The sequence below is a fragment of the Apodemus sylvaticus genome, chromosome 19 (genome assembly GCF_947179515.1).
Source record: "Apodemus sylvaticus chromosome 19, mApoSyl1.1, whole genome shotgun sequence".
Classification (NCBI taxonomy): Eukaryota; Metazoa; Chordata; class Mammalia; order Rodentia; family Muridae; genus Apodemus; species Apodemus sylvaticus.
Window position 1 is genome coordinate 5,259,360 of NC_067490.1, and position 11,129 is coordinate 5,270,488.

Below are 11,129 nucleotides of genomic sequence, written 5' to 3' on the forward strand. Positions count from 1 at the left end.
CCTCTGCTGCACAGACCTGGCAATGCTCTTTCAGGAGAAGGTGTGAGGAGAACATAGGTGGCGGCTGGGTTAGACAGGACATTTCTGGATTAAAATGTGCCTGGTCTCCTTGGGGGTGTATAGTCTCTTTTTCCGTAGTGACCGTCTGAGGGCAGGCAGACAAGGCTCGTTCCATATTCTCAGACCTTGCTTTCCCCTTCCTAGAGCCAGTGAAGTGTCAGAGCAGTCCTGGAGCCTCAAAAGCCATGCTGAGCTGCAATCGCTCGGGCAAGAAGGACACTTGTGCCCTGACCTGTCCCTCTCGGGCCCGGTTCTTGCCAGGTCTGTGGGGGGCGGGGCTTTGGGGAGAAGGGAGGGCAGACTGCTCAGCAGCGCCCCTGTTCCTGGGGTTCCTCCAACCATGGGGGGTTGAGAGGTGGGTCAGAGCTGTGATAGGCCCCTTCTCTCAGAGTCGGAGAATGGTTTCACGGTGAGCTGTGGTACCCCGAACCCTAAAGCTGCTCCAGTCCGAGCCATCCACCCTGGGAACAGCACCAGCTCCAGCTCCAGCTCCAGCTCCAGCTCCTGCCACGGTGAGCCTGTGCAGAAGTCCTTCTCCTTCCCTCGCGCGCACGCGCAGCCCTCCTCACCCCTAGCCTGCCTTTCGCCCATACCGCCTGGGTTATTTAACTCTTGAGCCTCGTGGCCTGGCTCCTCTCCGTTACTCCATTACTCTCGGCTTTGCCGATCCTGCTCTCTAGCCAAGCCTTATTGCTCGGCTTGGAGCCACCGCCCACAGCAAGCCATCCCAGGCCCTGGCGGGCTGGGCTGAGACTCTCTCCCCCCTCTAGAGGCCTCAGTGCTGCCAGTCAAGCAGAGGGCCTCCTTCAAGGTCAAGGATGCCAAATGTCGCCTGCATCTGCGAAACAAAGGCAAAGCAGAAGACGCCAGCAGAATACCCGGGCCAGGTCTGGACCGTCCTCCCTCGCGTCCCACCGGGCTCTCCCGCCTCGCAGCCCCCTGCCTACTTCTGTCAGCGATTCACCTGCACCCTAAGCTGTGGACAGAAACAGGGGAAGCTGTTGTAGGCTAAGGCCCTGGGAGTCCCCGTCCTTCCCTCCCACGGAGTAGACTAGCTGAGGAGAGGTTGGGGGCAGAGGTGGGCTCAGGGTTGCCTGGGGCGGAGGGAGAGATGAGAGGCAGGAGGGAGAACTCTGTCTACAAGGGGAGCTACAGCTCCAGGCTGACAGGGCCTCTGTTTCCAGGCGGTGCCTCCTGCTCTGACTGCCAGATCACCTTCATCCACCTTAAGTGTGATTCTTCTCGGAAGGGCAAGGGCAGGCGGGCCCGGACCCCTCCAGGCAAGGAGGTTACCCGGCTCACCCTGGAATTAGAAGCTGAGGTCAGAGCAGAAGAAACGACAGGTGAGCCTAGGGACATTGTTGGGTTGAGGGCCAAAGAGCAGGGTGCACAGCCAGGGTCCGAGAGACAAGCCAGGGCCAGGGCACCTGAACTCTGGGCCTGTGTCACGGAAGCAGCAAACTCCAGGGCTGCCTGTCCGCTGTGGTCTGCTCCGACCTCTCTCCTCTCTGACTCACAACCACCCATTACCAGCTGGCTGTGGGCTCACTTGCCTCCGACAGCGGATGGAACGAAGGCTGAAAGGGTCCCTGAAGATGCTCAGAAAGTCCGTCAACCAGGGCCGGTTCCTGCTGCGCCTGGCCGGCCTTGACTATGAGCTAGCCCACAAGCCAGGCCCGGTAGCTGCGGACCGAGCAGAGCCGGTGGAGGTCTGCCGACCGGGGCAGCACCGAGCAGGCACCAAGTGTGGTAAGGGAGAGTGCAGGGAAGAGACGGTGTGGGGAGTGGGGGAGGCCCAACTTGGCCCTGGCTCGGAGCTGAGCAGGACCCCTCGCCTCAGCCTTGGGCGAAGCTCTCAAAACAGGAGGTAGCGCAGACCCTCCTGCCCGCCGGCCTCCTTTCCCTGGTCCCGGGCTGAAATCTAGGACACCAGGCAGGGCCGGCAGTTCTGCACACAGACTTGACATCCCTATCTCTCCAAGCAGGATTCTGTTCATTCCCTAGTAGATCTCCCATGTCCAGAGGAGCGGGAAGGGGAGTCTTAGGCCTGGGTGGTGGGGGATGGGGGGTGGCTAGCGCGGCCGACTCTCCCTCAGTCAGCTGCCCGCAGGGAACGTATTACCACGGCCAGACGGAGCAGTGTGTGCCATGCCCAGCGGGCACCTTCCAGGAGAGGGAAGGGCAGCTCTCCTGCGACCTTTGCCCTGGGAGTGATGCCCACGGGCCTCTTGGAGCCACCAACGTCACCACGTGTGCAGGTGCCAGGGGAACAAACAACACAGAGTGGGATAGGGTGGGCACTGGGATGCCCACGGGCGTGGGATTTCCCAAAGGGCAGGGCCAGGCTCCAGGCCAGTCTCCTAGCTGATGTCCTGTCTGTATGCCTCCGTCCCCTAAGACCGGGTGACCCCACGAAGTGACTCAGGACCAACCCCATCAGAGTTGGGCCCTCGCCTCATTGCAGGTCAGTGCCCACCCGGCCAGCACTCAGGAGATGGGTTCAAACCCTGCCAGCCATGCCCACGCGGCACCTATCAACCTGAAGCAGGCCGGACCCTGTGCTTCCCCTGTGGCGGGGGCCTCACCACCAAGCACGAGGGGGCAGTCTCCTTCCAGGACTGTGACGCCAAGGGTGAGCAGGTGTCTACTTCCCAGGGGCTGCCCTCCACTGCCCTCCACCAATCTCCAAGCCCCTCCGCAGGCCTGAGTATGTCATCTGATCATCCTGTCCCCTCACCCCCCCATAGGGAAGACCTAGGCGCCTAACTATACATGCCACCCCTTGGGCCAGATCTGGGGATACAAAGTAGCTAACCCTCCCTCCCTTCCTGTCCAGAGTGCAGATTGGGCCGCCATTCCCTTCCTTCCCCAGTGAGCTCCTACCTCAGCCTGGCACTGCCCAGGGAGGGCCTGCAGGGAGGGGAGGGGATGTGGCTACTCTGGAAAGACTCTCTTCTCTGGCCTTAGACTATGACTGGGAAAGATAGGGATCCTGGAAGAAACCTGAGTATCTCTGATGTCTGCATTCTCCATGACAAGCGTGCCTGCCTGTGCACGGTCAGGATGCCCGCTCTCCTACCCCATCTTAGCTTCTGCCCTCTTCCCTCTTGCTTGCAGTCCAGTGCTCCCCAGGCCACTACTACAACACCAGCATCCACCGCTGTATCCGCTGTGCCGTGGGCTCCTACCAGCCCGACTTCCGTCAGAACTTCTGCACTCGCTGCCCAGGAAATACAAGCACTGACTTTGATGGCTCTACCAGTGTGGCCCAGTGCAAGAGTACGTGGCAGGCCAGGCTGTGGGAAGTGGAGAGAGATTGTGGAACCGTGTGCATGGAAAAAGGGGGGCAGCGAGTGGGTGGGCAGGCAGCCGGGTCCCCTCCAGGCCAGCTGTCAGGTCCTGGAAGGGCAGGAAGGAGGGTGGACCTGAAGCACAGATGGTGTCCTCCCCGTCATCTCTTCAGCCTGCTCAGCATGGTTCCCCACTGACTGTTCATCTCTCCCGTGCTCTCTCCACTGGGGTGCGGCTGCAGATCGGCAGTGTGGCGGGGAGCTGGGCGAGTTCACTGGCTACATCGAGTCTCCCAACTACCCGGGCAACTACCCAGCCGGTGTGGAGTGCGTCTGGAACATCAACCCCCCACCCAAGCGCAAGATCCTCATTGTGGTCCCCGAGATCTTCCTGCCATCTGAGGACGAATGTGGGGACGTCCTGGTCATGAGAAAGAACTGTGGGTGCCTGCAGAGCTGGCCCGGGATGGGCAGCTGGGATCCGGTTGGGGAAGAGAGCGCTAGGGCAGTAGAGTTGGGAACTGATGAGAGCGGACAGAGAGGAGCCTTGGGGACAAAAGCCCGGGACGTGGGGGGCAGGTGAAGAAGCCAGTCTGGGATGCAGTGCAGCCGCCTGACTAACTCAACCCTAGCCTCCTGCTGTCCTCATCCTGGAATGTCGATCTTGATGCACGTGACTGCAGTAGTCAGCCTTGTGGGACAAGCCTGGGATGGTGGGAGAGAGGGTGTGCGCCTTGTGCTCAGGGGAGGCGGCCTCTGTCAGAATGGCCTCACGGCCTCTGCTCTCCTGACCAGATGCTTGCCTTGCCAGCCTCCCCATCCTCCATCACCACTTACGAGACCTGCCAGACCTATGAACGTCCCATTGCCTTCACCGCCCGTTCCAGGAAACTCTGGATCAACTTCAAGACCAGTGAGGCCAACAGCGCCCGAGGCTTCCAGATTCCCTATGTGACCTACGATGGTGAGCGAGGGCGGGAAAGACGGAGAGGTGGGCGAGTCCTATGAGGGAACCAGGAGAGCAGAGTGCCCACCCTCAGACCCCTCCAACCCTGTTGACTTTCCAGAGGACTATGAGCAGCTGGTGGAAGACATCGTGCGGGACGGCCGGCTGTATGCGTCAGAAAACCACCAGGAGATCCTAAAGGCAAGCGGACATGCACTGTGGGGTGGATGGAAACGGGCGTGCACCAGTGTGCAGGCAAAATGCTAAGTCCCAGCTCCTGGCTCTGTGAGATGTGCGCTTTCCCACTGCCCCATGAGAGCGCTCTGACTCCGGCTCACAGAACCAGTGCCAGCATGCACAGGAGACGTCCTCTGCCTTGTCCACAACGAGATGCAGAGAGGGTAAACTGTACAGAGATGCATTTGTTTTTCTGAGATGGTGTCTTAATAGTCCAGGCTGGCCTTGCCCTCTGGGTTCCCCTGCTTCCTTCCAGCTCCTGAGTGCCGGGTGGGATTACAGGCCCTGAGGGAAAGGAGCATCTCTAACATTAAGGAAGGAACGCCACCCTGGGTCTGTGGACCCTGACTGGAGTCTTGCCTGGCATGGTGTTGCTGCCCTTTGGTCCCAGGCACTGGGGGGGAGGGGGGCATAGGTGGGCAGATCTCTAGTTTACAGCCGGTCTGGTCCATCTGTGGAGATCTAGGACAGCCAGGGACACACACACTAAGACCCTTCCAACTGTTTTTTTTTTTTTTTATTTTGTTTTGTTTTGTTTTTTACTCCACTGTTTTTTGTTGTTGTTGTTGTTGTTGTTGTTTGGATTTGTTTTTTTTTTTTCGAGACAGGGTTTCTCTGTACAGTCCTGGCTGTCCTGGAACTCACTCTGTAGACCAGGCTGGCCTCGAACTCAGAAATCCGCCTGCCTCTGCCTCCCAGAGTGCTGGGATTACAGGCGTGCGACACCACCGCCCATCTACTCCACTGTTTTTAATTATGGCTATTTATATGTGCATGGGATTGCTAGGAGGCCAGAGGTATCAGATGCCCCTGGGGATGGGTTGCAGGCAGTTGTGAGTCGCCCAGTATGGGTGCTGGGACCTAAACCCACATCCTATGCTCTCAACCGCTGAGCCCCTGGGCCATTGTTTCAGATCAAATATAGCTGGGTGCGGTGGTACACACATGGCCCAACTGTTCAGCTGGCCCAGCTGAAGTGGAAGGATCACTTGAGCCCGAGTTAAGAAAACAGCCTAGGCAACACACCAGACTCCATCTCAAACACCAAATCAAATGCACTATGCAACTGTATTTCACAAAGTAGTGCGACCACTCTGGAGCTGGCGCCGCGCACCTTTGATCGAAGTACTTGGGAGGCAGAGGCAGGAGGATCTCTAGGAGTTCTAGGTCAGCTTCAGGTCTGCCCTAGCCACACAGTGAGACTCTGTCTCAAGACAAGGACAGCACAGTACAGTTGTCTTGGTTAGAGTGGAGTTAAGAAGCTGGAAGCCCCAACTATCTTAGAACTCTTTTATGTGTGACCTAGAAGCCAGGAGATGCGTTGTTGGTTCGGTCGGGTGCCTGTGGGCACAGGGGCTGTGCATGTGTGCGTGTGTAAATGTGGAGGTCTGAGGACCACTTGGGGGTGGCTCTTTCCCCCCACAGCATGGGTCTTGGGAATCAAACTGAGGTTGTCAGTCTCAGGGGTCGCCTCAGCAGCCCCTAGAGAGGAGTTTTAAGGCACAGTGCCTGGCACTGTGGAGAGGCAGGCTGGAGAGACTCATGAGGAAAGTTGGAAAGGAGCTGTTGGATGACCAAGGATAGCCCAGGCCAGTGAGTACCACAGTAGTGGGGTGTCTTTGGACCCCGAGACCGCTGCCATTCCACAGGGTGAGGAAGAGGAGCAGGAAGCAGGAATCAAATGGTGTCCAGCTCGCAGGCCACCCAGGGACCCAACCCTTACTGTGAGCGAGGAAAAAACGGGCTGGAGTGGAATCAGTGGCGAGGAAATGTTTGTCAGGCACAAGGCCCGGGTGTGGCTCCTGGCACTAATTACTGCCATCATCATAAAAAGAATAAACTTCCATCAGACATGATCGCACCTGCCTGTGGTCCCAGCTATGGGAGTGGCTCAAATGCAAGGATCACCCAAGATAACAGGATCTCAGCTCAGGAAATGAACACCAGAGATCAGAAAACGTGTTCCACACATAGAGCAGACTAATTAAGCACCTTCTGTGGCTGCTGGGAGGAGGAGGATCTACGGCGGGCCAAGGATAGAAGCGTGGAGATCAAGCCCAGGCCTAGTGGCTCACACTTCTGATCCGAGCAGTTCCAAAGGCTGAGGCAGGAGCATGGCATGTTGTAGGTCATTTGGAGCCACAAAGCCAGTTCAAGGCCAGTTTGAGCAACTTAGTGAGAAACTCTCAAGTAACAATGTTGGGAATATAGCTCAATAATAGAATTGCCAATATAGAATAATAGAATATAATAGAATTCAATTATAGCAATAATAGAATTGCCAACAATGGAATGATTGAGGGGCTGGAGAATCGGCTCAGCAGTTAAGAGTTGTTACTTCTTGCAGTAGACCCAGGTTCAGTTGCCAGCACCCATGCAGTGGCTTAGAGCCATCCATAACTCCAGTTCCAGGGAATCTAATGCACGTCTGACCTCCTCAAGCACCAGGGATGCATGTGGTACACATACATACGCACAGGTGACATACACACAAAATAAGTAGAACTAGGAGAAAGAAAAAAGAATACTAGCATAGTATGTATGAAGGCCTAGTGTCATATAAAACAAAGAGAGGACTAGGCCAGCTATTGGACTAGCCCAAGTGAGAGATGATGGTGGCTTCATCCCAGGTGGCAGCTGTGGGGACAGGAAGCTGTCAAACGCTGGGCATATACTGAAGGCAGAGCCAACAGTTGGCTGTAGCTGAGAGGAAATGGAGCAAGGATGGCTCCCCAGGCCAGGCCTAGGCAGCAGAGGACTAGGCCTGCCACTAACTGAGCTGCGGGGTTCTAAAGGTAAGGACAGGAGTCCAGGGCTCACTTCTGAGCATGCTCAGTGTGACAGGAAGAGGGGCTGCTGAGTGTTCCTCTCCCCACATGCCACTGACGCTGACAACTGCCACCTGCCATCTTCTGCAGGACAAGAAGCTTATCAAGGCCTTCTTTGAGGTCCTGGCCCACCCTCAAAACTACTTCAAGTACACAGAGAAACACAAGGAGATGCTGCCAAAATCCTTCATCAAGCTACTGCGCTCCAAAGTCTCCAGCTTCCTGAGGCCTTACAAATAGTGCCTGTGGGCCCTGAGACCCAGGTTTCAGAGCTCCTGCCTCCCTGGCCCTCAGAGCTGGCACCCCAACCTCAGACAAGATACTGTCCTCTCCTCTTGGAGGAGAAATATCACTACACCAGGCACTCCCCTTCTGCCTTTCTAGTTACCTTGTCTTCTTTCTGTCTTTCTCCTGGAAACGTCATCCAGTGCTGTCTCCGTTCCCCACACAGGTGAAGGACTAGACACCCTCTATTCCTCTACCATCATAGCATGGTGCCTTGCCAGCCAGGAGCCAAAACACCCCTCCATGGCCCCATGCTACCCAGAGTGACTCTTCACTGCTCAGAGTCCTGCCAAAGAAGCCTTTGACATAGCAGATTGCTGCCAGCACCAGGCTGCTGGGCACACAGTTTGAGCCCTGGGGTGCCCACACAGTCGGCCTTCTCATCTGTACAGCTTGCTCTGTCTGCCTGGGGCTGACTCCATAGGGTTTACAAGGGTTCCATACCGCTGGGCTGGCAAACCCCTGCCGGGTAAGGGAGAGCAGCCCACAGAGGCCCCGGACATACACAGCCCTCAGATAGCTCCGCAGGAGAGAAAGCAGGTTTTTAAAACATTGCCCAAAACAGAAAGAAAAGAAAATGTGTTACCTAAAGGAGCTTCCTGCAGGACAAGTGGAAGTCAGCCTCAAACCCTAACCCTTTTCCTTGCCAACCCTCCCTGCCCAGCAGTGCCCTCCCTGCCCAGCTGTGCCCTCCCCCTACCTAAGGGCTCCCTGGGGGAGGCCCACGTCCCCTACTAAGTGCTGTCCTTAAAGAAGTCTGGCTGTTGACCCTCCCAGCCTAGACCTTGCTCCACAGTTGTTTTTCCCTTGTAGCCCCAGGTGGCTCGTGGGCTCCACCAAAGAGGACCCCACTCTGCAGCCAGCCTGGAGCTGCCTACCTCTAGCCTTAGGCTGTGGGCAGCAGGAGTGTGTGAGTGCCCTCCGCAAGCCGCCTGCCCACCCTCTCCACATCTGACAAGTGCAATCATTTTGAGTCTGTCTGTGTCTTCTAGAGGAAAGGGGTTGTTTTTTGTTTGTTTCTTTTTCCTCTTAGAATAACCCTATTTATAGCTGCCCAGGAGGGAAGAGTGTTTGGGGGTGGAGGAACAGCAATTTGACTGCGGGAGCCTTAAGTGCTGGAGTCTTCAATGTCTCAGTCCTACCTGAGGCCGCCCAGAACTTCAGAGCCCTCAGTGGTGCTGAGCTAGGGCAATCCCTCGGAGGTGCCCAAAGTAGAGGAGACTGGCTCTGTAACCTGAGCAGGAGGAAGAGGGTTCCTGATCGAGCCAACACTGCCTGCCTTGTGTCTCTCTGGATCCATGGTTACAGATGCAGATGGAATTGGCCAGGAATCTTGCGCGTAAGGCCAGCCTCTATCTTTCCCTGCCTTCATGCTCTCTCCTGATGTGACCTGGAAGGGGATCGGGATAAACTCTACGGATGGCCAGTGCAGGCTCCCAAGACTTGCAGAGAAAGCTGGAGCTACCTAGGATTGGAGTTATCCACACAGGACGCTGGTGAGGAACGAGAGCCGGCCACGTGCCTGACACTGGCCGCCTGCCTCTTGGAGCTGCCGTTGTCAAGCCTGCATCGACTACTGGTTTTCAAAAGGAAGAATGGAGCCTGTGCCCAGGCCTAGGCTCTGTGTGAGCTCCACCCTTAACCCAGTCTCTGCCTGTAAAGTCTCGAATTGTTCCTTCTTATTCCCCCGAGGCCTTAGTCCTGGACAGCCACCAACGACTCCTCAGGTCCAACTCTAGGTGACTGTCAAGAGATTCAACTACCAAATAGTCTGATCCACACACACCAGCCAACAGCAGACAAGCTAGCTTCCTGGACGTGTTAGCCAACATGTGTGTGGGGGTTGTCAAAGAGCTAGTGTAAAGCTGTTAGATGGTTTCGTGTAAGGGGTGAATGGGCATCTGGTGGGCATGTCTGCGCCTCCCCAGAAGCGCCACAGAACAGCCTGAATCAACTCTGACCATCCTACTAGAAGCACGGCGGAGCACTCTGTGAGTCTGCTCTCCCTGCCATTTTGTCAGCCCCATGGAGAGCCACACAAAGAGAGTGCCTCCTGATGATATGCCTTTAGGCTAGGACTTTTCTAATATTCCTTTCCCAGTCTCACCATGCATGTGCGGTCACCTCCTCTAATCATGTGGTCTATGGCTGACAGGGCAGCTCATGAGGTCCATTGTACGGAGAGAGCAGGCCACTAGACTTAGCTGATACTAAGATGGACGGAGGAGGTCAACCAAGCTGGCAGCGAGGAACCCAGGCAGAGCTGTTACTGGACTTATAGGGGACACTGGCCCTGAGGGGCCTCACTCTGGGGGCTGAGTGGATTGAAGGAGTTAAGAACTCAGGGACTTTCTAGGACTGCACAGGTTAGACAAAAGAGGTTTCCAGGAGGAAGTGGGGGATGGGAAGAGCTTCTCTGTGGGCTGTGGTGCTTCCGAGGTCGCGTAGCCATGGCACCTCATTCATCCTAGCGCAGGGCCTGCCCTGAACTGAGTCCCAGTGCGCGAAGCCACGTCCACGAGTGCTCCAAGCACCCGGTGGCACATGCCAAGCAGGCACTTAGGTCCTCGGCAGCACCTCGAGGCCTCTCTGGCCTTTGCCTCTATTTGTGTCGTCAGCCCAGCCAATCCCCACGCCTGAGGTCGTTAGGAGAAAACAGACCCGAGCCCCGAGCCTGGATGTTTGCTGCCCGCCCTGTGCCTTCCGTGATCCTTCGAGGACTGCCATGGGCCTCACTACGCTCATTTCCAGGTGGGGGTGGGGGTGGGGAAGACAGGTTTATTGCTTCCAGTTCTGGTTCCTAGGAGTCTTTGTGAATCTGCGAAGTGTTCTCCATGTGCGTGTTTGAGGTGACTCTCAAATGGATTAGGAAGTCGTATCTCAGTGTGTAAGAAAAAGCTGTACCACACTTAAGGGTCTGCATTTGCTGCTGAGTTTCAAAGCAGGGGAACAGAGGCCAAATATAACTGACCCCACTCAGAACATGGTACCCGCCCCCCCCCTCCCCCCCGCCTGGTTCCTTTCTTAAGCAAACACCATGAAGGAACTCGTCTCAAAGTAGGCACTCTGCCTTTCTGCCATTATTTGGATTAGGAATCCTTTGAGAACTAGAAGGACTAGAAGCCCCATCCTGTGATCAGCTTACCAAGACAAAACCACAGCACCAGTTTGGATAAGCTCAAAATGTTGTTCTATGTGAGTCTAACTTTCAGAGAATAATTATCACGTGGACAGCTTTTTTTTTTTTTTAATGCAGAAGAAAATCTTAAAATACTGTATTTATATCTGCCTTCCACTGCCTCCCATACAGCAAGCATCTCAGTCGCCAATAGACAGCAGCAATGTGGTACACAGAGTATTTTGCACTTGGGGGAAAAAATATGTATCTGAACTTGTAAAAAGGAATGTCTGGATTTTGTATTGTCTTTTTTATATTATTAAAATACTAAATGAAACTCCAAGGTCTAGCATGCATCTTTCCCT

General features: G+C 55.7%; 1 protein-coding gene across 2 annotated transcripts in view; it reads left to right on the forward strand.

The window, feature by feature from the left end:
• Positions 1–10,897, forward strand: part of Scube3 (signal peptide, CUB domain and EGF like domain containing 3) — a 31,811-nt gene extending 20,914 nt beyond the window's left edge. For both annotated transcript variants that reach the window (XM_052164066.1, XM_052164067.1), the window contains 12 exons: positions 205–321; positions 450–572; positions 831–947; positions 1,245–1,403; positions 1,594–1,809; positions 2,157–2,318; positions 2,525–2,692; positions 3,178–3,339; positions 3,593–3,790; positions 4,162–4,314; positions 4,418–4,497; positions 7,452–10,897. In XM_052164066.1, the coding sequence (XP_052020026.1) occupies positions 205–321; positions 450–572; positions 831–947; positions 1,245–1,403; positions 1,594–1,809; positions 2,157–2,318; positions 2,525–2,692; positions 3,178–3,339; positions 3,593–3,790; positions 4,162–4,314; positions 4,418–4,497; positions 7,452–7,601 (1,805 nt within the window). In that variant the 3' untranslated portion in view covers positions 7,602–10,897. The remainder of the gene's footprint in view (positions 1–204; positions 322–449; positions 573–830; positions 948–1,244; positions 1,404–1,593; positions 1,810–2,156; positions 2,319–2,524; positions 2,693–3,177; positions 3,340–3,592; positions 3,791–4,161; positions 4,315–4,417; positions 4,498–7,451) is intronic.
• Positions 10,898–11,129: the final 232 nt, after the last annotated feature.